Raw genomic sequence first — 25,203 nt, 5'->3', positions numbered from 1 at the left:
TTCAGGATGCATGGAATCTAAGAACCCCACCCAAGCTGATGTTGAGAAGTAAATTCCTGAGCAAGCAGCCGCACAAGGCCGTGTGTGGGGTGGGGTGGCGGTGGAATCTTAATTCTTTCTATGTCAGAAAGGACTTTCTGGGTTTCAAAGCCAGGGATGAAGGGGAAAAACTCTGGTGGATTCCTTGAAGGGTTAAATGTCACCGACACTTTTTAAATGCCATTTGGCCATGGACTTAACCAGTTTGCATATAAAAAGGGAAGAATATGAGGATATTCTCCTGGGCCCTTAGAACACTGCCTTTAACATCTGCTCTTCAACATGAGACAAAAATGTAACATTAAATGGAGAAAAGAGAGCCCTGGGGGGGTGGTGCAGAGGAAAGGAACCAGAGCCCGCCAGCACGTGGCCATCTGTCTGTCAGTCCTGCAGCAGCGGCCGAGAGTTCACTTCCCACGGGAGGCTCCTCTCCAAGCTGCCTGGGACTAATCTGCACGGCAGCGTCTTCGTGTCTTTCATATTAACAACCCACTATAGGATCTAACAAGTGCCTTGACAATAGCAGGTGTTCAATAATAATATCATGAACAGGTGAATGGATGGATGACTGGACTATGCAGGCAACCAAGTCACCTGCCGCCAGGTGGAAACACATGAATTTAGCAGCACAAAAGTGCCTGACCTTCCAGCCCCTTCCTGTATGAAAACACAGCTTCTCAGCCCTGTAGCCCTACTCCACCTTTTGATAACTCTCCAGTTCCAGACCACACAGGCCTCAGGAAATTCTGAGAGGAAGAACCCTCAATAGTGGTTCTCAGCTGGGGATGAGTTCACTCCCCGGGGATATCTGCCAACGTCAGGGACATTTTTGGTTGTCATAGGTGGGGAGCAGGTGCTACTGGCAACTACTGGGTGAAGATCTGAGATCTGCTAAACCTCTCATAATCCACAGGGCAGTCGCACAAGTAATTTTCCTGAAAAGTCTGCAGGAGCAGCCGTTGAGGAACACCGGTCTGTGCCTAGAGGGAACATATTCCCCTTGAGTTATAATCCTTTCCCAACTATACTCCCTCATCTTCCTAACAGGGCAAAAGCCATCCTCAAACAAGTGTCAGTCACATCCAAGAATACTCAAAACAGACTGTATTTGAACTTTACAGTTTGGAAAACTGTGTTCTAATAAATTCCCATTTGCTTCTCCCAATAACTCAAGTAGTAACTGGGGAAGGAATCATTACCCTCATTTTAGAGCCAGGGAGGAGGAGATTGGATTAGCTAACCTCCTAAGGTCTTTCAGTTCTACACATCTACGAATCCAGGAAGGAAAACAATCCTGACACTGAGAAACATCTAAGTGACTTGTTCAAGATCACAGCCGTGAAGCAGCAGGGAGGCGGAGGTTCCCCAGGTCAGGCTTTTTGGTAGCCGGCCCCTCTCAGCAACAGTGGGCTCCCCAAGGGAACAAGACACACCCACTGAAGTGAGGCCTCCCAGCACCATGAGAGGCTTCCCGAGAAGAACAGGACGGCAGCCATTCCCACCAGGCAGGGAGAAGAACAGGACGGCGGCCATTCCCACCAGGCAGGGAGAAGTATGGGATGGCAGCCATTCCCACCAGGCAGGGAGTACAGGACGGCGGCCATTCCCACCAGGCAGGGAGAAGTACGGGATGGCAGCCATTCCCACCAGGCAGGGAGTACAGGACGGCAGCCATTCCCACCAGGCAGGGAGAAGAACAGGACGGCAGCCATTCCCACCAGGCAGGGAGAAGTACAGGACGGCGGCCATTCCCACCAGGCAGGGAGAAGTACGGGATGGCAGCCATTCCCACCAGGCAGGGAGTACAGGACGGCAGCCATTCCCACCAGGCAGGGAGAAGAACAGGACGGCGGCCATTCCCACCAGGCAGGGAGAAGTACAGGACGGCGGCCATTCCCACCAGGCAGGGTGCTTTCAGAGGACACACAGCAGGGAGGAAGGAAGAGGCCACAAGAGCAGGCAGGCCGGATGCTTGATGAGCTGAACGAACCCTGGCAGCCAGTGGAGGGCAAGATGCCAACCAGAGGGTCCTCGTATCCTGCCCCAGAACGCAAGGCTTCAGCCCACTTTGAGGCTGATCAAGATAAAGACTGCTGGCACGTGAGAAGCATTTCGGGCAGCCTCCTCTGACATAATGTTTGGCTAGAGACTAGTCGTTGTTTTGTTTTTAATGGGGTATTGTAGTACTGAAGACTAATAAGTAGACAGTGAGGACAGGAGTTTTGTTTACAGGCTCTCCCCCAAAAGATTTGAGGGTTCAGACTCGAGAGAACTTTGAGTCAACCAGGAGTTTTCAAAGGCTCCACAGGAACACGACATTTGCATGCAACACCCTGCTTAGCTTAACCCTAAACTTACAGAGACATTTACTAGACGAACATCTCAGCAGACGACTATCTCAGAGGCACTCTGCATTGCGGCCGAGCCACTGTGGCTTTGAGTCCCGGCTCTGCTACCCACCAGCTGGGTGACCCTGGCAGTTCCCTAACCTCTGTGTACATCGAGAAAACAGCCACGGAAATAACAGGATCTGCTTCATGGCGTTGTGGCTTACTCTACGTGGTAACGTACTCAAAACACACCATAAACTCACTGGCGATTATAATTTTGGCCAGCGTGGGGCATCTACCTAGGAATTGCACACACAAACAAACAAAAACAATAGCAAAATAGTTTTAGTTTTGCTGCCTTTTACCCCCTTCCTTATCAATGTTAAACATGAAGGAAGAGAGGAGGTGATTTTGGCTATTTGACAAGTAATCGAAGCTATGAGGAGCTTTTCAAATTACTTTTTAGGAACTTTTAAACTGACTTGGGATGAATTGGCACCCAGCTCAAAGGACAGACTTTTCCTATCCTCAAAATCAGTAGAGACTGGGGTCCAAACCCAGTTCCGCCCTGCCTAGCATTGGACCTTATGTTACCTAACCTCTCCAAATCTCCATTCCCCAATCTGGGCAAATATAAGGTCGTTTGACCTTATAGGGCTATTGTGAGGCTGAGATTTTATAAAGTGTTAAAAAAAACAAATGGTTCACAATGGTGTTGCTTTTTTTTTTTTGAAACGGGGTCTCGCTCTGCTGCTCAGGGCTGGGGTGCTGTGGTACAATCACGACTCGCTCCAGCCTAGACTTCCCTGGCTCAGGTGATTCTCCCACCTCAGCCTCCCAAGCAGCTGGGACTACAGATGCGAGCCACCACACACTGAGCTGATTTTGTTTGTTTGTTTGTTTGTATTTTCGAGAGAAACAGGGTTTCGCCATGTTGCCCAGGCTGGTCTTAAACTCCTGGACTCAAGCAGTCCACCTGCCTCAACCTCCCAAAGTGCTATGATTACAGGCACGAGCCACTGCACCCGGTCCTGCCTTCATTTCCTCATCTTTAATTTTCTAGAATACAAAAGCCTTTTTCCCTTCCATCTTCTGATAATCTGCTGTGTATACCTAATGGAAATCGGCACAGTATTTTGCCATACAGGAGACCGGAATGTACTGACAAGAAGAGCCATCATGGGGATGTGAAATGATAGAAGCTGCTCTCCCAAAGCAGTCAGAATGGAGCCTGCACTGTTTAGACCAGAAATGTTCTTTTGCCAAAAATGACCAATGCGTATGAGATTGGAAAGAAACCTTGTCCCAGTAACCTCAGGGCACACACATTCCAAGTTACGTCAGTTCCCGAGGCATTGCACATATTTATAAATGTTCTTAGAAAAGGATTTCTAGGGGTAGCACCTTCCACTGATTCTGCAAATCAACATTCTTCTTTTTTTACAGATGGGAAAAATACAAAGCCTCGTTCCAAGTCACACAGTAATATATGGAAAAGTTCTAGTTAAGGTTCTTAAGTCACTGGCCTCCAGCAATCTACTTTGCCACGAACGAACCTTGTGATTTGGGGTAGTTCCTCCTGATCTCACGGAAACATGTTCCTGCAGCAGGATTCCTGGCCTGGGCTGAAAGCCTCTTCTAGGTCACTTTCATCCCATCTTCTGCTTTCCCCACTTTCCTGAAATTGCCTGTGTTATCCTCCGGAGCCTCTACTCCTCCCCACCTTGTGTTCTCTCTCTCTCTCTCACTCCCACACATACACACCCTGTGTTGTGCAACACAGCAGCCATCAGCCACAGTGACTACTGAGTACTTCAAATGCGGCTAGTCCAAAATGAGACGTGATTTAGGTATAAAACACATGCTAGGCTTTGAATATATAAGTGATCTGGGGATCCCGACATTTTTCCTTTCACAAAGACATAGTAAAAAACATGAAATCTTCCACGAATAACTTTATATATTGGTTACATGTTGAAACAATAGTTTTAACATATTGTTAGATAAAATATATTATTAAAATTAATTTCACCAGTTTATTTTTTAATGTGGCTCCTGGAACATTTTAAGTTATATACATGGCTCGCATCACATCAGTGCTGGACAAGTGTTGATCTATACTGAAGGTTCTGTGAAGGATTTTTGGGTCATTTACCACCGCACTCCCTTTTCCTGCCTCCCCACCCACTAGCACCACACCTGGCTCATAGTATGTACATAATAAACAAGCGTTGAAGCACAGAAGTCTCTAAATCTCTCTATACATATATTTCTTCATTTATACACTGTGAGTCTCTATTCACAAGATATTAAAAGTCAAGCAATTTATTACCCATTTTGAAAGGTAGAAAGTGTATGAATATTACTGCTTTTGTCGAAAAGCATGAAAATAACGTTGATCCCTTAGGCAACCATATGTATTCCTAAATATATTTTTTGAATTGTATTACACAAATAGTATAAATTTAATGCTGAAAACGGTGGAGAGTGAACAGCTCCAGTGGGAAAAACTGTAGAAATAACCAAAGGAAAGCTGAGATACCGCCGTCATCAATGGCAAGGCAAACGGAGCCCACAAACTTACGATGACCATCTTTATTGTTGTTTTAATTTAAAAAGCAGAAGGCTCGTGGTGCCGATGGATTCCAGTGCTCATGGGAATATAATACAGGTATTTATCCGAGAGAGAGAGTCTGTTTCCAAACTTGATCACTCGCCAAAAAAAAAAAGTGAATACAATTCTGTTTATCAAAATACCTCAGTATTGGTATGCAGGCCCCAAACACACAATAGTTCTTTCACAAGCTGAGTAACCAGGACACAATAAACATGACACGGGCACGTGAAGTTAGGTTTTCCCTGGACTGACTCCCCACTGCATCTCCCCTTCCCTACCGGGGATCCGCATTTGCAACACCCCAGCCCAGACTCCCAAACCACTGCCGACCCCGTGTTGAGGGACACGGAAGAAAACACGGCCGCACTGCCATCCCCACCCAGTGTGGACGCCGACAGCGTGCAGAGCTGCGCGTGGGCGGAGCGCAAAGGAAAAGCGAAGCAGAAAGACGACTCATCCAATCCAGGACCGTTCAAAGACCTGCCAAAAGGTACAGTCTTTGTTGTGGGCTCTGCAAAGTCTGGTGACTCCTTCCTTGAAACCAGCCCAGCACCAAGTAACAAAACCCTCAACCTCGTGGTTCACACGGACACACCCCGGCAACTCCCAGCCGCCGGAGCTGGAATCTGGACGCGGACAGGAAAGGGGTCCCACGGGCTGGGACGCGAGGTGCGGGGCCCAGCAGGACACAGGGCGGGGCCCAGACACGGACGGGACGAAGGGAGCAGCGCAGACTTTCCAGAAGGCCCCGTGGGGCAGGTCCCCAGCAACAAGGTGCCCCCGTCGCAGAGTCACACAACCTAACCCGCTCCGAACCTCTCCTCCGCTTCCCACTCATCTAGAAACAGCTCGGGGCTGAGGACTCTGCTAACTTCTCTGTCCACAGATCAACCATCTGCGCCCACGGGCGGCCGCACAGACTCTGAGGGGAAGGAGGAAATGACAGCGGACGCCCGTTTACTAACGACGCGTGGGGGGTGACGCCTCAGGAGCGCAGTTCGGGAGCGAAGAGGAGGGAAAAAGAAACCACATCCACTCGGCTGATCTCCCGGCGGAACAAGTGTCCACGCTCTCGAAGCGCGCGGCTCGCTCCAGCTCAGACACGCACCTGCCAGGCGGCGGCCCGGGCTGCCCACCCGGAAGCCGGGAGGGCGGGGGCGGGCACCCTCCGAACCCCGATCCGCAGCCGCCGCCCCGCCCCTCCCTCCGCGCCCGTCCCCCCGCGGGCAGGGGCGCCCCGGGCTCCAGTCGCCGGGCAGCCAGGACGGGGGGCCGGCACCCGCCGCAGAGGAGGCTGCAGCGCGGAGCACACCCAGCGCGAACGCGGGGAGACGTTACCTTGTTCATCCCATTCCCCATGGTGGCTGAAGGCGAACCCTAGCGCCCTGGCCGTGTGCGCGCGGCTCACTATGGCATGTTACGGGGAGGAGCGGCGGCGGCGGGGAGGAGGCGCGGGCGGGACTGAGCGCGCGCAGTGTCCACAAGTCGGCGGCGGGGACCGGCCGGGCCACCCGGCGCGCTCCCGAGGCCGGCGCGGAAGGCTGGGCTTTCCGTCCGCGGCCTGGAACTTCCCGGCGGGAGCAGCGCAGGGGTCCCGGGGCCTGTGCCGGGCAGTGGTCCCGCCTGGCCGGTCCCCGCCCCGTGCGCACCGGGCAGGCCCAGCGTCCCTCCTCGGTCCGCCCGCCCGCACCCTGGGACTTGTAGTCGGGCTCCCGCTCCGCCTTCGCGGACCCCGGCTCGCGGCCGCCGGGCGGGGGAGGCTCGGGCTCGGGCTCGGGCTCTCGGGCGGCCCCAAGCCCACAGCGCGTGCGCGGCCCGAGCCGCCCGCGGGGCGCCCGAGACCGGGGGCGGGGCCTGGCGGACGCGCAGGCGCTGCCCTGACCCGGCGGCTGCGCTGGCCTCGAGCCCGCTGCAAGGTCGGGGGTGCCCAGAGCCCCTTGGCCTTTTCCCCCGGGGCGACTCCGGGGGCCGGTTACCAGCAGTCGCTACCCTGCCTTGGCTGCCGCCGTGAATCAGGTGCTAATCAGAGGCCTGGTCTCTGGGGGCTCCCCTGCCTGGGTTTTCTGAGGGCGACAGATTTAGGCCGGGGGATTTCCTGCGGCCCTGCCCGGTGCACCGAGAGCGAGAAGGCTCGCGGGTGGGGAGAGGTGGGCTGCGTGACTCACCCCCGGGAGGCCTGACCTCCCTACGCTGGGGGAGCAGATGGCTGGATCTCTGACCGCAGACCCCACGGCCTTGGACGATGTGTGCCCCTGAATGTCTGCATCGTGCTTCTGTCTGGAACGGATCAATTTCTCACCTGTAGCAGAATTGTTCTGGGCATTCTATCAACGTTCGTAAATTCTTAAGTTTCTCTCCGGGGACAGAATCCTTGAGCCAGTATTTTTTCTTTTTAATGTGTGTATCCTCAACAATGTCCTGAACATAGTAGGTGCTTAATAAATATTTGCTGAATGAGTACCTGCATCAATCTGATGTGCCCTGGCTCACTCCTGCTGACCTCATTTTATCTTCTTGCCGAGCGAGTTACAGACATGCTGGTCTCCTGTGTGTTCCTTGAACCTGTCAGGCTTGCTGGGCTGTGCTCCCTATCCAGACACCTGGATCCCCAGGTCTCTGCATAGCTGCCTCTTATCTCTGAGGTATCGGCCCAAATGCCATCTCTCCTAAGAGGCTTTTCCTAACCACCCAGTTCCAGGTGGGTCCTCCAGTCACTATCATATTACTCAGTGTTATTGATCGGAAAATATATGTATTTGCTTTCTTTTTATCTGTCTCACTAGCCAGCAACTTTCAGATTTACAAAGAAAAAAAAAGTTGTCTAAGTCAATACTACAGCCATGTGGCCTGGGACAGAACCTAGCACAAAATAGTGATTTTGTAAATATCTGTGAAATGAATTAATAATTTATCGTGGCCGAGAAAACAGGTGAAGTTCTGAGGAATGTGAACGTTTGGAAAGAGCTTGTAGACTCCATCTGTCGCCATTTCCGTGCTTGTACACCGTATCTTCTGGGCAAGAAATGGTATCAAAACCCTCCGTGGAGAAAGCCCTCACTCAGTATGCTGCTTGCATGTTTTCTGTGGGCGGAATGGACCAGACCCAGAGTGCCCTTTCTGCCTCTTGTTTTGGGAGCGTGTTCCTTCTTCACTGCCTTCACTTCCTCTTCTCCCGCCTGCTTCTCAGTCACCTGGACAGCCTGCTTTCCCCTCTGCCACACACTGCCATTAAGTAACTGTTTTTACCGCCTTCCTGCTTAGAGACAACACCGAGTAGTTAGTGGACTGCCTGGGGAATCCCGTAATCAGCCTCTATTTCTGATTCTTAAGGAGGTCTTGAGCAAGATGATCAACTTTTCTCATCTAGCTTTTTTTTTTCCTCTCTTTAAAACAAGACCATTAAACTGTGAATTTTTGAAGCTTCTATCCAGCAACCAATGAATTACTTCTGCAGCCCTCTGCCCTCCTTGGGCTGTTCATCCAACAGTCAGATGAATGTTTAAGAACACGACCAGTTCATAAACTGGTACTTGACCATGAATGACAAATTCATACCGATTTTTTTCTTCTGTCATCCGCTTGGAATATTTCTTCTCTTATTCATACTCTTCTTATAGATATATTTCTCCAGCTTGGACCATGTGCTTGGCAATTCCCCCTAAACTCAGAACCTGCCATGGCTTCCTCCTTACAGTCAAAATCAGCATTCAGTATGGTCCTAAAAGGTCCAAATGCCCAGAGTTGCTATCAAAATCTCAAATTTTTCTTTTTGGTTAAATGAGAAAAGAGGAGACTGTTAACACCAGAAGTCAGACGAGGAAGATTTTTTTAAAAAAATGTATTGGTTTTGGCTGGGCATGGTGGCTCACGCCTGCAATCCCAGCACTTTGGGAGGCCGAGGTGGGTGGATCACCTAAGGTCAGCAGTTCTCGACCAGCCTGGTCAACATGGCAAAATCCTGTCTCTGCTAAAAATACAAAAATTAGCCAGGCGTGGTGGGGTGTGCCTGTAATCCCAGCTACTCGGGAGGCTGAGGCAGGAGTATCGCTGGAACCCAGGAGGCAGAGGCTGCAGTGAGCCAAGACTGTGCCACTGCACTTCTGTGTGGGCAACAGAGCAAGACTGCGTCTCAAAAAAAAAAAAAAAAAGTTACTGATTTTGTGGGGTTGGGGAGTTTCCCACAAGAGACTCCCTGTACTCTCCTCCACCCTAACCCTGGAACACCTCTCTTTATTATAATAATAATTCCCGATGTTCACGTCTTGCAGTTCTGTAACTTTCACTCTCTAGCTCTTGATGATGGAAAGAAAGGAAGAGAGGAAACTCTTCAACAAAGCCGACATTTTTCACATCCAAAGTAGAATCTTTATTCATTTGTGCTTTATCTCACTCATAAAAATTTTAAGGCATCACAAGCCCAGTGGATTTTCATACTGCGTAAGATTTTTACTTCCACTTTTCTTCTTGTTATTTTCTTCCTCTCAGTACTACCAACATCACAAATTTTGGCAACAACTCCAAAACAGGTAAAGCCTTCATGTGTGCACAATGAGGAATGGTCTACAAAGTGTGTAGGACAGCTGAGTCCGTACTTACACATGGTTAAGGATAACTGGTTAATGGTGTGTTTAGTGAGCAGTAACCTTAAACTTTAAGGTGGTGGTGTATAAAAGCCCACAAACAGAAGCTCAACCATTAGAGTTAGCCAAATCATTGTAGGTGTTAGTGATAATTTCAGAGCATTGAGATTAACCTCTACCCAACAGAGAAGTAATTATGTAATCTTCATTGGCCTCTTGAACATATTGCAGTCCAGGGTTTCTCAACTTTAGCAAAACTGACTTTTGAGGCTGGATAAATTTTTGTTCTAGAAGACTGTCCTGTGCACTGCAGAATATTCAGAAGCATCCCTGACTTCTGCTCATTGCATTCTAGTAGCACCCTCTCAGTCATGACAGTCAGAAATGTCTCCAACCCCCTCTCTTCAATAACCTGCTAAATCTACACTAATAGATCATGTTAGTTCTCTGCAGAATTCTTATTTTTTTTATTTTTTTTTGAGACGGAGTCTCGCTCTGTCGCCCAGGCTGGAGTGCAGTGGCCGGATCTCAGCTCACTGCAAGCTCCGCCTCCCGGGTTCACGCCATTCTCCTGCCTCAGCCTCCCGAGTAGCTGGGACTACAGGCGCCCGCCACCTCACCCGGCTAGGTTTTTTGTATTTTTAGTAGAGACGGGGTTTCACCATGTTAGCCAGGATGGTCTCGATCTTCTGACCTCGTGATCCGCCCGTCTCGGCCTCCCAAAGTGCTGGGATTACAGGCTTGAGCCACCGCGCCCGGCCTAGTTTTTTGTATTTTTTAGTAGAGACGGGGTTTCACCATGTTAACCAGGATGGTCTCGATCTCCTGACCTTGGGATCCGCCCGTCTCAGTCTCCCAAAGTGCTGGGATTACAGGCGTGAGCCACCGCGCCTGGCCTCTGCAGAATTCTTAAGCCACAATTGTTCATTATTAACAAATTCAGAACGAGAAGCTAAAATGAGGAGCTAATCTAGCCAAAGCATGACTAAAAGTAAAAGAAAGCTAGAATCTGATGAATTGTGGAAAGAAGAAAAAAGGTGGAACCTGGAATTACAGAAGCAAAAGCACAAAACATTTTCTCTGTTTCTCCAGCACTGTCCAGACAGAAGCGGCCCAGTTGAATACCTGAGTTCTCAGGGCCATGCAGAGCAGCCTGACCATGAGGATGGGCCCCTGTGGTGTACGACCTCAGCTCTTCAAAGGTCACAATTTCCAGTCTTCCAAGCAGTCTTCTGATTACGAACATGGTTTTTTCCTTTCACTTAAGAGATTTGGGGGGCTCAGATCTCAGCACAGATATCTGGAGAGTGTGGGGTCAGGGAAGAGCAGCAAGAGGAATGGATGTCCAGGTAAGTGAGCAGGAGGGCAGAGAATCTGGGAGAGGTAAAGGGAAAATGTTGTCAGGCATTTAGTTGGGAGTCAACAAAAGTCTGTGGACAGAGTTCCTGGGAGGATTGGCAGAGGCTTGCAGGAATGAAGTTATCAGGCAGATTATAAAACAGTGTCAAGCAAAGGGGAAATAAGACAGAGCCCTGGTTCCTAAAACTTGGAGGTCACATTATCAGCCTGCAGGTCAGAACATGTATGCCTGTGTATTCTCAGGACAACTATTGTTTTCCCCCAAATGGTAGCTGCCTGAGGGCAGGGATAGTTCCTAGTGTGAGGGGAACCATGTAGATGTTTGTCCATTTAGGAAAGAAACACATCTGGGAGGCTGTTGAATTTGTCCAGGCATAAGGATCACAAATAATTCATCCTTTGATATGCCAGAGACTCCATCAATGCTGCCATCTCCTCATGTTTCCTTTTCTTGAGCAATGTAGTTTCCATGTGAGACGGCTCTCTAGGAGAAACCAGAATCCTGTTGTCTTTTGTTTCTGAAACAGATATAGGGCACACTCAACAGAGAGAGAGAGAGAGAGAGACGAGAGAGAGGGAGAGAAGAGAGAGAGAAAGAAGATGAGAAGAGAGAGGAGAGAGAAGATGAGAAGAGAGAGAGAGAGAAGAGAAGAGAGAGGAGAGAGAAGATGAGACGAGAGAGAGAGAGAGAAAGAGAGAGAGAAGATGAGAAGGGAAGAGAGAGGAGAGAGAAGATGAGAAGGGAAGAGAGAGGAGGGAGCCATCGCACAAAATGCTTCCACATATTGCTGTACTCCACCCCTTGGTCTGCAGCCACAGCCGTACTTGGCAGAGCACAATACTCTCTGTGGTTCTGTCTCTTGGCATCATGTTGTTCTTTGATCTTTGGTTAAGAAACCATGCCTGACTTACGCATGGCCATGATGGAAGTTGCTTACATTCATTTTCCATGTGTGGAATGGTGTGACTTGGCCCATGTACTTCCCTGTCTCTACAAAGGAAGCTCTACCTGGGACAACAAACTAGGCCCTTAAAACTTTCCATGGTTTAAAAACGAAACAAAACAAAAACAACATTTTATGGTTAATGACTCCAGTCCAAAACAATTAACAAAAGCTGAACCACGAATGCCTTTTTAATCTCAGGAGAATAACCATCATTTTCATCAGTGTCTGGCAGGACTCCTGTGAGGCAGAGCTTGGGCATTGCTTTCTCAGCCTAACTCGCCTGGGCAGAAGGAGACATGGCCGGAAGGTCTTACCATTTGCCTTGGATGTGGTACTCTTTCTGAGGTCTCCGACTCTCTTAAAATCCTGTTCAAAATGGTCATGTGGACTGCAGTCTCGTGGACAGCAGGAAATGGACCCGAGGGGTCTGCACAGAAAGTCCTAACCATCTGTGCTTGCTGCACCTGCACCGTCAGCCACCCTCCTGAGGCACACTTCTGCTTCTTCAAATGCCTGCAGGGACCAGGGGGCAGTCCAGAAGTGAAGACAGAAGGGAGGACAGCAAGGGAAGCCCCAGCTCAAAGAAGTGACTGGGCTAGGGTGGCCCTCCTCAGAGATGCTTCTGCCTGCCTGCCTGCCGCGTGTCACTGTTGAGCTCTTCCCCAGTGCAGAGCTTTACCCTGCTTTTGTTTGTTTTCGTTATTCACTCTTTCATGCAAAACTGAAATTGAAGTGGGTCTGAAGACACTAAAAAATGTCTGGGTAGGGGGCTGCAGGGAGCAGGGGTTTTCCTGAGAGAATGGAATGTCCCATGAGAAATTTCACTTACCATGAGAGGGGAAGTCCGTTTCGTATGACACGATATAACACTGTCATTATAAACTCTCCATTGGGTTTCATGTGTTAATATTTTTCATTCTTTTGATTAGTTATTCATCAAGAAAACCCTGTGAATTCTGAGAAAATCATCACGTATCGAGGGCCCCTCAGGCTAGATGATGGACCCAGAATCCTTTTCTCTATTCTTTACAACAGAGACCTTGCTGTTTTGTTGTTTTGTTTTGTTTGTACCAAACACCACTTGGCCTGCAGGCGAGGAGCTGTCCTTGCCCAGATGAGACAATCTCATCTGAAGCGACATCCTGGTACCAGGATATCACGTTTCCTCGTGAGAATACCAGTGACCATCGGCCTTCAAGTGAAGGTTGACCTGTGCATTTTTTTTTTTAAGACAGAGTCTCACTCTGTCCCCCAGGCTGGAGTGAAGTGGTACGGTCTTGGTTCACTGCAACCTCTGCCTCCTGGGTTCAAGTGATTCTCGTGCCTCAGTCTCCCCAGTAGCTGGGATTACAGGAGCATGCCAACACTCCCTGCTAATTTTTTATATTTTTAGTAGAGACAGGGTTTCACTATGTTGCCCAGGCTGCTCTCAAACTCCTGAGCTCAGGCAATCCACCCCCCTTGGCCTCCCAAAGTGCTGGGATTACAGATGTGAGCACTGCGCCCAGTCTGACCTGTGCTTTTCACCTTCTCTGCATACCTGTGTGCCCTTTCTGCATGGGGCCTCAACTCCAGACCCTGCAAACAACAACTAACATGAGGACAACTGTGGGAAGAGGCTCAAGCCATTGCAGCATGATCACACAAGGCTGGGATAGATTTATGTCTCATCTCTCATATGCCCCTTGCAAAAAAATAGGGGGGTAGAAAGGTCTGGGGCTAAGCTTGCCCTGTTTCATCCATGCACAGTTCGCATTACTGAAGAGACTACAACAATGTGTCAATCTAAAATCATTTATATTTGGCTTAAATGACAACAGTTTATCTGCCCTCCTTCCCCAAAATACAAAGCAGTACCTATCTTACCTCTGATGTGATTAAAGTGTCCACGATGGTAATTTTTCCCAAGCAAAGCCACAGTCTGTCTTAAAGGTGAGATGAGATCTTTATCTCTACAGACAGAAAACGTAACTTTTAAATGGCAGTTCCCCTCCTGCTTGTCGAGGTTTTTACAGCTTCACAGGTGCAGTGACGGGCAGAGAGAGAACTGACATGTAAAACAGATACGTGGACATCTTACTGTGGTGCTTTTAAAAATATGTACAATTTAAAATAAACGTTTGCTTTCAGAATTTCACTGTTTTTGTTGCTGTGATAACCACCAAGCCAAAGGGGCAGGAAGCTCTCGGCATTGTTGGCGTTTTACCCGAGCCACGGTACGAAGCTTCTTTTTGGTCTAAAAGTATGTTTTTTAGTAATAGCAACTCTAGAACTTCCGAGTCCGTGTGAGTGTTGATTCTAATTGGTAACATTACATATCTGAGTATCACAGGGCCGTGGAAGTAAGACGTCTGATCAAGTGCTCGTAGAACAGCTCCTTGGAAACAGAACATGCTTTCTTCTAGTTGTGGATTAAGTGCGACTCTGTCACGGACTTAACATTCGTAATCCCTTGGCCGCCTTTTTCTGTTTTCTTAAATGTATGGTTTTAGTTGTGTCGGTTACTTTTTTCTTATTTCTAAAATGTTTAGTCACCACATTAAAAGGGGGCATAATTTGGTTCTTCCGTGTGCTATAAAAGCCTCTGTGCTATGGATCACCAACGTGTCCTGGTTTGCCCAGGATTTTCCTGATTCTGAAACTGAAAGTTCTGTGTCTCAGGAACCCCTTTAGTCATGAGCAATCTGGGACAGTTGGTAACCCTATAACTGTGGTATATTTTGGTGAAATATACTTTAGCTTTAACGAGAAAAAGACAGCTATGATTTAAACCCCATCCTCTTTAGGTACAAATAATTCCCTGTGTGAGAGGTTGAAGGAGGGCAGCTGCCTCCCATTGCCTCGCAGGGCCAGGCACCCTCAGCTGCTTGGAACACATGGCAGGAACGAATTTCTACTCAAGGCTTGGACTAGGCAATTGATGCTTTCCAGAAGGGAAATACTGGCTGAGGAAACTTCAATGTCAATATTTCTTCATGGAGAAAAACACATTTTGATCTTTTCCTCAACCGAGTCAATAAGGTATCAGGTTCTATTTGAATATTTTCTCTGGAAAACATCTTACAATAACTATGAGAGTCTAATAACTTTTTCTTATAACATTAAATTGAGTCAATCCCAAGGCTTCAAACAGTATTTATTTAAAAGGAGGTGGACAGCCTCCTAAAAGTTGTTAGATTTTCATAAAATGGAGAGGCTGAGTGCATCAATGCGTTGGTAATTAATCACTTTTAATTTCCCCTCTTAAGTCTCCTCCTCCATACTGTCCCTCAGCCCCGGTAGCTCCCCAGGTAACAGGGTTTCACAAGCCCTGTGCGCATTCTTTATCTCCAAGCGTTAAGGGCCCTTTTTAATTCATTCAACCAACATTTATTGAGAACCTCGTATGTTCTAGGCATTGTGCTAGTAACTGGGGATACAGAAATGAAAACCTGCCCCACTCTTAACTCAGTGTTGCTTTATAACTCCATGGGAAACAAGGACCCACACGTAAATGATTTCCGTGTCATGAAGTCTACTCTGAATTTGTAGCATTTGCTTTGGGAGCTTAGAGGAAGGCATGCTTGGAACTGGCTCAGCTGGCTCTTCCTTTCCGTGAAAACAAGCATCCTTCCCTTTCTGTACTTCCGTGAAGTTATTTCAAACATACATACTTCTGTGTGTTTCCAGATGAACAACTTTTGTTGTTTAGGGCAAAGAATATAAGATTGGCCTGTCTTGGTCAGTTCTGGAGCTCTGGTTTACGAAGCGTCGCCTCCAAAGGGGCCATATGTAAGGAGGGATGCAGGCGCCGTATGCCAAGTGGAAGGGCCGTAGGGCTGTGCTCCTGCTTCTAAGCCACAGCTGATTTGGTGAATTTCTGGCTGTCACTGTCCCCACGCCTTCCCTGCTCTTTTATATGGGGTGCTCACAAGTACCGTTTCTGAGAAAAGCCTTTGAATTTAGAAAGGCTACAAATCTATAAAAGTGGCATAATTCTATGAATACAGGTTTGGGAACGTTTTAGCCCGTGAAAGGAAACCTTTTCTTCTTGAGGAAAACTCAGCATTGCGAGATGGATGGTTGGTAATGAGCTAAATCAGCAAGTCAAAGTTGACGTGTGTTGAAGAAATTCAAACTGTAGAGCTTGAAAGGTCCTTGAGGATCACGAGACGCTAGTCTAAGCTACTGAGCAACTGAGGCATTAGGTGATTTTTCACGGCCACACAAAGTGACAGAATCAGAAAATATGTGCTGTCCAGATTCCCTCCTCTGGGGCTCCCCTACCTTTCCACTGTAAGCAACTAACAGGACCTTAAACCCCACTCCTGCTCCAAGCTGTTTTGTGTTTGGTCGGTGTCCATGGTTTCGTGGTATTTGGAGCATATCCCCCGGAAGGTTGAGTTCAATTCCTGCAGGAGGTGCGGAGAGCAGCCACTGCTTCTGGTGGGAGGAGGGACGTGAGCAGCCACACAAAGGCTGGAGTCCGGGGATGTGCTGGAAAGTGGGAGGTGGTGGTTGCCGTCACAGCAGGAGCAGGAGAAACTGAAGGTGGTTTGAGGCTGAGTCAGGATGCCTTGCTTCGCAGGTCTCTCTGAGCATCATGAGATGAACCGGAGCAGGACTGTAGGGGAAGAAGTGGGAGCAGGAGATCCCCGGGGGCTGTTTCCTAGTCCACAACACTCAGTGCTCAGGAGGCTGGAGAGAGTGCTGGGGAGAGTGGCGCCAGAAACCATCGTCAGTGATGGCATTGAACCAAACACCCGGCACCCACTCTACATACATCAGACCCCGGGCAAGGTCCTGAGGGTGTACAAAGAGCAAGAATGGTTTCTACCCCAAGGAAGTTGCATCTCCACAGGGAGCACAGAGCTGCACGCCTAGGTCTTCAGGGCGGGAGAAAGAAAGTGGCCCAAGGTACTCACGGCCAAGGCACCATCAGGTGTCCCAGCAGCAGCAAACAAAACTCCAGTCAGTCAGTGGAAGCACCTTCAGTGAGAGTCACTTCATGAACAGCATGGCAGGGTGGAGAGAACCCAGAGGAGCCCTGGGCTTGGAGACCAGACAGTGAGAAGCTGTGACCATCGCGGGCCTGAAGGGGTAGAGGAAGAACAGCGTGGTTGGAGCCCAGTGACCACTGGAGCCGCGGCTGAGGGGCCACCTGTGGAGTAGGTGGGAATCACTAGGGGCTGAGTTGGGTCCCCCTTCCCCAAATTCCTATGAAGCCCTGACTCCCAGCACCTCAGAACGTGAGTGCATTTGGAGATCGGGCCTTTCAGAAGGTCAGTCAGGTCAGATGAGGCCATCGGGGTGGCCTGGATCCAATCCCACTAACGTCCTTACAAGAAGAAGACGTGGGGACACAGAGACACAGAGGGAAGCCCATGTGAGGACACCGGGAGAATGAGCCAAGGACAGAGGCCTCAGAGGAAATGCACTCTGTGCACACCTGCATCTTGAGTTTCCAGCGTCCAGTCTCACAGACTGTGCGTAAATAATGGTTGGTTATGCCACCGAGTCTGTAGTGCTTCACCGCAGCCCTCACAAACTAAGACAGGGAGGGACACACCCGCTGCCACAAACACAGCTTGATCTCGGACAGCATGGGGAGGAAACACCCTGAACTTTCTCAACCTTATCCAAACGCCACACCCACCTGGAAGCCAGCAAAGGAGTCCAACTGGTGTGTTCCGTATGCACCAAGCTCCCAGGACACCTGTGGGGCAAAGAGAGAGGGAACGTGAACAGGTAGGGAAAAAGTAATCAGCAAAGGCGTCCAGTCAGGTATTGAGAAATCAAGACAGACTGCACGGAGGAGGTGAATCATGAAGGAAGTCTGGAGTAACGGATGAGTTAATACGAGGAAGACACTCAGAATCCTGCTTGGCCTACAATAAGAGGTATCTGTGTTGTTTTTACCACATACTGATATTTATTACTATTTCTAATTCCTCCTAGAAATACTGGAAGGCTGGTATTATTTTCTCCTTTTACAGATAGGAACGTTAGACTGAGGGAGGCTGAGCAAATGGCTAAGCCGGGATCCACACTCAGGCCTGCCTGGCTCCAGAGCCACCAGTCCAGGCTGCATCCCACGAGGAGAAAGCCCTCAGCCAGAGGAGGAAGCCTGGGTGAAGGGCAGTTCCAGAGCAGGGTGTTGCAGACCGAAAGGCGTGCTGGCGAGAGACGGGCACCTCTGGGGACCCGAGGTGGTGCACCAGGGTGGGGCTGGAGAGTGCAGTGTGGAGAGAGGCAGGAAGCGAGCAGAAGGGAGGCAGGGACAGATGAAGATCGTCCTCTCCTGCCTGGCCAGAAGCTGAGTCTCCTCCCAGGGAGCTTGGGAAGGCTTCCAGGGATTCAGATTTTAGATTGAACATCTCGAGGGCAGTTTAGAGGATGTCATATTCTAGCAGTAAGACTGCTAGTAAGACTGAAGGCGGGGCAATCAGTTAGAAGACTTACAGAAAGCCAGGTGAAAAATAATGAGGAACTTAACCAAAGATGGGCCGTGGGGAAGCAGGGACTGAAGGGTGCTGGTGGGAAAAGCCGCAGACTGTGAGATGTGCAGGACTTGAAACTCATTGGATTTGGGAAATGGGGAGGAGGAAGACGCAAAGGGTGCCTCTGGGTTCCTGGCTTAGGGAACTTCATGGATGGCGGCGCCCTTCCCAAAGGCTGGGAGCAGAGGAGGAGGAACCTGTTCAGTGGGAAAATGATGATTGCTGCCCAGACACCTGAGTTTCAGGTGCCTCTGGGTTACCCAAGCAGAAAAGACAGAGCCAAATTCCATGAGAAAACACAGCAAACCCAACAACTTAAATTTTGTTAAGTATCTTACAGCAAAATCACAAGATTTTGATCACTCTGAAAGTGGTCACTTGTCCCACCTTTGGGAGCAGTGAAAGCACATGCCACCATGAAAGCACATAACACGCTACAAGCATGTTATTTTAATAATTTTAAAAGTAGCTGAGTTCTAATTTTGCAAAAAATACTTAAATAAGCATTGGAAGATAAAAAGGTAAGAGTGAAGGATGAGTAAGACGAGTCTTCCAGGAAGAGCTGATGGTGGAGTCACAAAACTGAAACAAAGGTAGCTAAAGAGGACGGAGTGCTGAGGCCGGGCACGGTGGCTCAGCCTGTAATCCCAGCACTTTAGGAGGCTGAGGCGGGCGGATCACGAAGTCAGGAGATTGAGACCATCCTGGTTAACACGGTGAAACTCCGTCTCTACTAAAAAATACAAAAAAAAAAAAAAAAATTAGCCAGGTGTAGTGGTGGGCACCTGTAGTCTCAGGAGACTGAAGCAGGAGAATGGCATGAACCTGGAAGGCAGAGCTTGCAGTGAGTCGAGATTGCACCACTGCACTCCAGCCTGGGCTACAGAGCGAGACTCCATCTCAAAAAAAAAAAAAAATAGGATGGAGTGCTGAATGCAGAATCAACATGGACATGGTAGATACCGAGGTTCCCACCTGAACACCCATATGATGGTGACGGCTACTTCTGGTAAGTCAGGTCGAATGAGGCCATCAGGGTGGCCTGGATCCAATCTGACTCATCTGACTAATGTCCTTACAAGAAGAAGAGGTGAGGACACAGAGACACAGAGGGAAGCCCATGTGAGGACACAGGGAGAATGAGCCAAGGACAGAGGCCTCAGAGGAAACGCGCTCTGCGCACACCTGCATCTTGAACCTCCAGCCTCCAGCCTCACAGGCCGCCTCTCTGAGAGCCACTGTCAGTCCTGCTGTCAGCAGTGGAAGGTAACGCTGGGCATAAAGGCCGGATGAAGGCAACAACTCTTAAATTTGACTGGCAGAGTGAATCATACATGTCAAGCAGCAGGCCTCTTTCTGATCTATCATTTCAAATTTGTCAGCTTAAATAGGCAACGGATATTGAGGAAGTGAACTATGCAATGTCCTAAATTGTAAAGATAATTTTTAAAAGTCAGTGTGTGCTAAATAAGTAACCTCAAAGATGGTTTTATGAGATCTTAACTTGCAATAATTTATTTTATCATGCACCTCATTTCCAGTCGTTTGGTAGTTCTGGCAACCCCAGTTGTGCTCAGCAGATAGCCTTAGGAATGAAACAGTTTGAAAGAGAGACAAGGTCGTAGAGAGATGGCTCTCAGGCCTCCTGAAAGTTCCTTACAATAACATCCTTGCAGTTATACTGTTGGTCAAATAATGTCCCTAACATATATTTAGAGAATATTAAAGATAAGGCACTATCTTTATTATTTATTACAACAGAGGAACCTATGCGCTTTGCAAGATCAATTAAAGAACATTCTAATGCATACATTTAAAGCTCTGTTTTATGATGTCTTTATTGAGATTTCCACTCATAAAGAAAGACAGATAAGGAGTTGAAAATATACAGAAAGGCAAGAGTATTGCCCCCACTCTAACAAGTAAAAACTAGATATACCATAGAATTACTTTTCCTGAGCTCCGCAAACACCTGAGGTCATAGAGCAATCAAAGAGTTCCAAATCCAAAAAAGACAATTCCTTCCAAGGGTAGAAAGGATTTGAGCGTTTGCCTACCAGTGGTAAATGGGAGATACAGAACCCCAGCTACCATACAAGTAGGCAAGAAGATAAACCTTCAAGACAGATTTCTAGAAACCAAGAATGAGCTAGTATGAGAGAAAGCCACTTCCAGGCTCTCCCCACAGCCTTCCACCAGATTCTCACGAGAGCCACTTCCAGGCTCTTCTCCACGGGCTTCCACCAGATTCTCACGAGAGCCACTTCCAGGCTCTTCTCCACGGGCTTCCACCAGATTCTCACGAGAGCCACTTCCAGGCTCTTCTCCACGGGCTTCCACCAGATTCTCACGAGAGCCACTTCCAGGCTCTTCTCCACGGGCTTCCACCAGATTCCCGTGAGAGCCACTTCCAGGCTCTTCTCCACGGGCTTCCACCAGATTCCCGTGAGAGCCACTTCCAGGCTCTTCTCCACGGGCTTCCACCAGATTCTCATGAGAGCCACTTCCAGGCTCTTCTCCACGGGCTTCCACCAGATTCTCACGAGAGCCACTTCCAGGCTCTTCTCCACGGGCTTCCACCAGATTCCCGTGAGAGCCACTTCCAGGCTCTTCTCCACGGGCTTCCACCAGATTCTCACGAGAGCCACTTCCAGGCTCTTCTCCACGGGCTTCCACCAGATTCCCGTGAGAGCCACTTCCAGGCTCTTCTCCACGGGCTTCCACCAGATTCCCGTGAGAGCCACTTCCAGGCTCTTCTCCACGGGCTTCCACCAGATTCTCATGAGAGCCACTTCCAGGCTCTTCTCCACGGGCTTCCACCAGATTCCCGTGAGAGAGATTTCAGGGCTGCAGCTGGAGGGTTAGAAAGAGCCTCACGGTGGTGCAGATATGGACTGGGAAAGCGCTGTCACTGCAGGATACTCGTGAGTCCCACCCAGACCCTCTCTTCTGTGGAACTAAAGCTTTAATTCACTTTGAGGAGCAGGAAACATTCAGTCCCAGGGCACAGGTGAACATGCATATGTCTGAGGAAGAATTTTTTCAAGAAACCCTCTAACCTTTGCGGAAGAGAAGAAAACAATCCTGGTCCCAGAGCCCTACTGGGCCTCCTACTTCTTGGGGAGGGTAGAAAACACCAAACATCTAGGGTTACCAGATTTAGCAAATAAAAATCCTGTTAAATTTGAATTTTGTGGAACAATAAATAATTTTTACTATAAGTATATTCCAATATTTGGGACATAGTGATGTTAACAAACTCTTCATTGTTTACATGAAATTTAAATTTAAGTGGGAATCCTGTATTTTACCTGACAACCCTAGGCACACAAGCTCTGCCAAAGATATGCAGGATAATTCAGCTCCAAGGGAAGGAGCGGAAACCCCAACCCTTAAGTCCCAGACACACAGGGCCTGCCTGAAGCTGAGAACAAAGAATTCTCCTGCTTCCCACCACAAGGATTGTTTGTAGCAGGTAAGAAGAAACAGTCGAATTTTGTCAAAAGCCTTTTCTGCATCTATTGAGATAATCATGTGGTTCTTGTCTTTGGTTCTGTTTATGTGCTGGATTATGTTTATTGATTTGCGAATGTTGAACCAGCCTTGCATCCCAGGGACGAAGCCCACTTGATCATGGTGGATAAGCTTTTTTGATGTGTTGCTGAATCCGGTTTGCCAGTATTTTATTGAGGATTTTTGCATCGATGTTCATCAGGGATATTGATCTAAAATTCTCTTTTTTTGTTGTGTCTCTGCCAGGCTTTGGTATCAGGATGATGTTGGCCTCATAAAATGAGTTAGGGAGGATTCCCTCTTTTTCTATTGATTGGAATAGTTTCAGAAGGAATAGTACCAAGTCCTCCTTGTACCTCTGGTAGAATTCAGCTGTGAATCCATCTGGTCCTGGACTTTTTTTGGTTGCTAGGCTATAAATTATTGCCTCAATTTCAGAGCCTGCTATTGGTCTATTCAGGGATTCAACTTCTTCCTGGTTTAGTCTTGGAAGAGTGTAAGTGTCCAGGAAATTATCCATTTCTTCTAGATTTTCCAGTTTATTTGCATAGAGGTGTTTATAGTATTCTCTGATGGTAGTTTGTAAACCTAGGTAGTACCATTCAGGACATAGGCGTGGGCAAAGACTTCATGTCTAAAACACCAAAAGCAACGGCAGCAAAAGCCAAAATTGACAAATGGGATCTCATTAAACTAAAGAGCTTCTGCACAGCAAAAGAAACTACCATCAGAGTGAACAGGAAACCTACAGAATGGGAGAAAATTTTTGCAATCTACTCATCTGACAAAGGGCTAATATCCAGAACCTACAAAGAACTCAAACAAATTTACAAGAAAAAAACAAACAACCCCATCAAAAAGTGGGCAAAGAATATGAGCAGACATTTCTCAAAAGAAGACATTCATACAGCCAACAGACACATGAAAAAATGCTCATCATCACTCGCCATCAGAGAAATGCAAATCAAAACCACAATGAGATACCATCTCACACCAGTTAGAATGGCGATCATTCAAAAGTCAGGAAACAACAGGTGCTGGAGACGATGTGGAGAAATAGGAACACTTTTACACTGTTGGTGGGATTGTAAACTAGTTCAACCATTATGGAAAACAGTATGGCGATTCCTCAAGGATCTAGAACTAGATGTACCATATGACCCAGCCATCCCATTACTGGGTATATACCCAAAGGATTATAAAGACACATGCACACGTATGTTTATTGCGGCACTATTCACAATAGCAAAGACTTGGAATCAACCCAAATGTCCATCAGAGACAGACTGGATTAAGAAAATGTGGCACATATACACCATGGAATACTATGCAGCCATAAAAAAGGATGAGTTTGTGTCCTTTGTAGGGACATGGATGCAGCTGGAAACCATCATTCTTAGCAAACTATCACAAGAACAGAAAACCAAACACTGCATGTTCTCACTCATAGGCGGGAACTGAACAATGAGATCACTTGGACTCGGGAAGGGGAACATTACACACCGGGGCCTATCATGGGGAGGGGGGAGGGGGGAGGGATTGCATTGGGAGTTATACCTGATGTAAATGACAAGTTGATGGGTGCTGACGAGTTGATGGGTGCAGCACACCAACATGGCACAAGTATACATATGTAACAAACCTGCACATTATGCACATGTACCCTAGAACTCAAAGTATAATAATAATTTTTTTTTAAAAAGGCACTTATTAAAAAAAAAAAAAGAAGAAGAAGAAACAGTCTACCACTGGGAGGTGGCAAGAGCACAGAGGGAGAAAATGTCTGTGGTGCAGGAGTACCAAGGAGGCCAAAGCTGAGGATGAAGCAGGAACATTGAGGAAAACGCTCCAGGACCTGAGCAGCCATCCTAAGCACAAAGGAACACCGGAGACCACTGAAGCCAGTGGTGCACTGAAGTGAACCAGAGCAGCAACAGACGCCCAGCTGAACTCAACTCCTGACCAAATTGAGTCAAGTTCCCAAATAAACTACCTAGAAGAAGAGTTATAACCATTTCCAGGGATAGATGCTGTATACCTCAGTATATCACAACAAAATTGAAGGCAGGAACTCAAAAAAATACTTCAGGCCAAATTTCCTAGGAGAAAAAGATGGAAGCAATCCAAATGTCTATCAACAGATGAATGGATAGACAAAACATAGACAACATGCAATGGAATATTAATCAGCTTTAAAAACTAATGAAGTTCTGATACTTGAATGAATCTTGAAAACATTATGCCAAGTAAAATAAGCTAGAACAAAAGGAAAATTAGTGTATAATTCCACAGTAATTATCCAAGAGGTACCAAGAGTTGTCAAACTCATATAGACAGAAGTACAATAGAGGTTACCAGGAGCTTGGGGGAGGTAAAAGTGAGGAATTATTATTTGGGGTGATAAAAAGTTATAGAAATGGATGGTGCTTACGGTTGCATGTATTGTGAATGTACTTGATGCCACCGAATTGGACATCTAAAAGTAGTTAAAATGGGCTAGGCACCATGACTCACACCTGTAATCCTAGCAGTTTGGGAGGCTGAAGCAAGTGGATCATTTAAGGTCAGGAGCTTGAGGCCAGCCTGGCCAACGTGGTGAAACCCCATCTCTACTAAAAATACAAAAATTAGCTGGGTGTGGTGACAGGCGCTTATAATCCCAGTTACTTGGGAGGCTGAGGCAGGAGCCACCCAGGAGGTGGAGGTTGCAGTGAGCCGAGATCACACCACTGCACTCCAGTCTGGGCGACAAAGCAAGACTCTGTCTCAAAAAATAAAAATTAAAAAAAATAGTGAAAATGCTAAATTTTATATTATATTACATATGTTTTACAATTTTTAAAATAACATTTTTTAAAGAGTTCATAAAAATCTCCAGGCTCAGATAGCTTCACGGGCAGATATACCAAACATTTAAGAAAGAAATAGTGCCAATTTTACACAAACTTAGCATAGTAATTTTCTTTCACTTAGTGTAATGTTTTCAAGGTTCACTCATGTATCAGAATTTTATTCCTTTTCAAAGCTTTCAGATAATTGAGAAAGAACAGTTATCCATTCATTCTGTGAAGTTAGCATTGCCTTGGTGCCAAAACCAGATGAAAACATTACAAGAAGAGAAATCTACAGGCCAATTCCCATCATTAATATAGGTGCAAAAATCCTCAACAAAGGATTAGCAAGTCAAATAAACAACATATAAAAGTATAATAAATCATGACCAAGTGGAATTTATTCCATGAATGCAATGCTGGTTCAAATATTAGAAAATTAAACAATGTAATTCACCATATCAATAGAGTACAGAAAATAAATTATCATTTGACTAGATTCAGAAAA

At 47.5% G+C, this 25,203-nt stretch overlaps 2 protein-coding genes across 14 annotated transcripts in view; one reads left to right on the top strand and one right to left on the bottom strand.

Annotated features, from left to right (window-relative positions):
• Positions 1–6,436, bottom strand: part of DUSP22 (dual specificity phosphatase 22) — a 56,828-nt gene extending 50,392 nt beyond the window's left edge. For 3 of the 7 annotated variants that reach the window (XM_073005606.1, XM_073005605.1, XM_073005609.1), the window contains exon 1: positions 6,325–6,436. Coding sequence is in view for 2 of the 7 variants with exons in the window: in XM_007973888.3 (XP_007972079.1) it covers positions 6,325–6,345 (21 nt within the window). In the remaining 5 variants the exon portion in view is untranslated. The remainder of the gene's footprint in view (positions 1–6,324) is intronic. The other 4 variants (XM_007973888.3, XM_007973890.3, XM_073005608.1 and 1 more) reach the window with 3 other exon arrangements.
• LOC119626772 (uncharacterized) lies at positions 6,396–17,713 on the top strand. 7 transcript variants are annotated; one of them, XR_005242900.2, is made up of 3 exons: positions 6,396–7,002; positions 10,659–10,768; positions 11,453–17,713. XR_005242900.2 is itself a non-coding variant. In XM_038005691.2 (2 exons), the coding sequence occupies exons 1-2, from the start codon at positions 6,396–6,398 to the stop codon at positions 10,685–10,687; spliced, it is 636 nt and encodes a 211-aa protein (XP_037861619.2). In that variant the 3' UTR covers positions 10,688–17,713. The 7 variants fall into 7 exon arrangements, 1 of the variants encoding a protein (XP_037861619.2); XR_005242899.2 differs by having other exon boundaries at positions 6,396–7,318; XR_005242897.2 differs by having other exon boundaries at positions 6,396–7,684.
• Positions 17,714–25,203: the final 7,490 nt, after the last annotated feature.

Source organism: Chlorocebus sabaeus, chromosome 17 (assembly GCF_047675955.1).
Source record: "Chlorocebus sabaeus isolate Y175 chromosome 17, mChlSab1.0.hap1, whole genome shotgun sequence".
Lineage (NCBI taxonomy): Eukaryota > Metazoa > Chordata > Mammalia > Primates > Cercopithecidae > Chlorocebus > Chlorocebus sabaeus.
The sequence above is the reverse complement of the archived record's forward strand: the minus strand, read 5'-3'. Positions and strand labels throughout refer to the sequence as shown.

Bases quoted from the DNA above. Each gene is read 5' to 3' on its own strand.
- LOC119626772 (XM_038005691.2), top strand. From the start codon at position 6,396: ATGGCATGTTACGGGGAGGAGCGGCGGCGGCGGGGAGGAGGCGCGGGC. The intron at 7,003-10,658 runs GTGCTAATCAGA...CTGTTTCTCCAG, and splicing joins TGGCTGCCGCCGTGAATCAG to CACTGTCCAGACAGAAGCGG.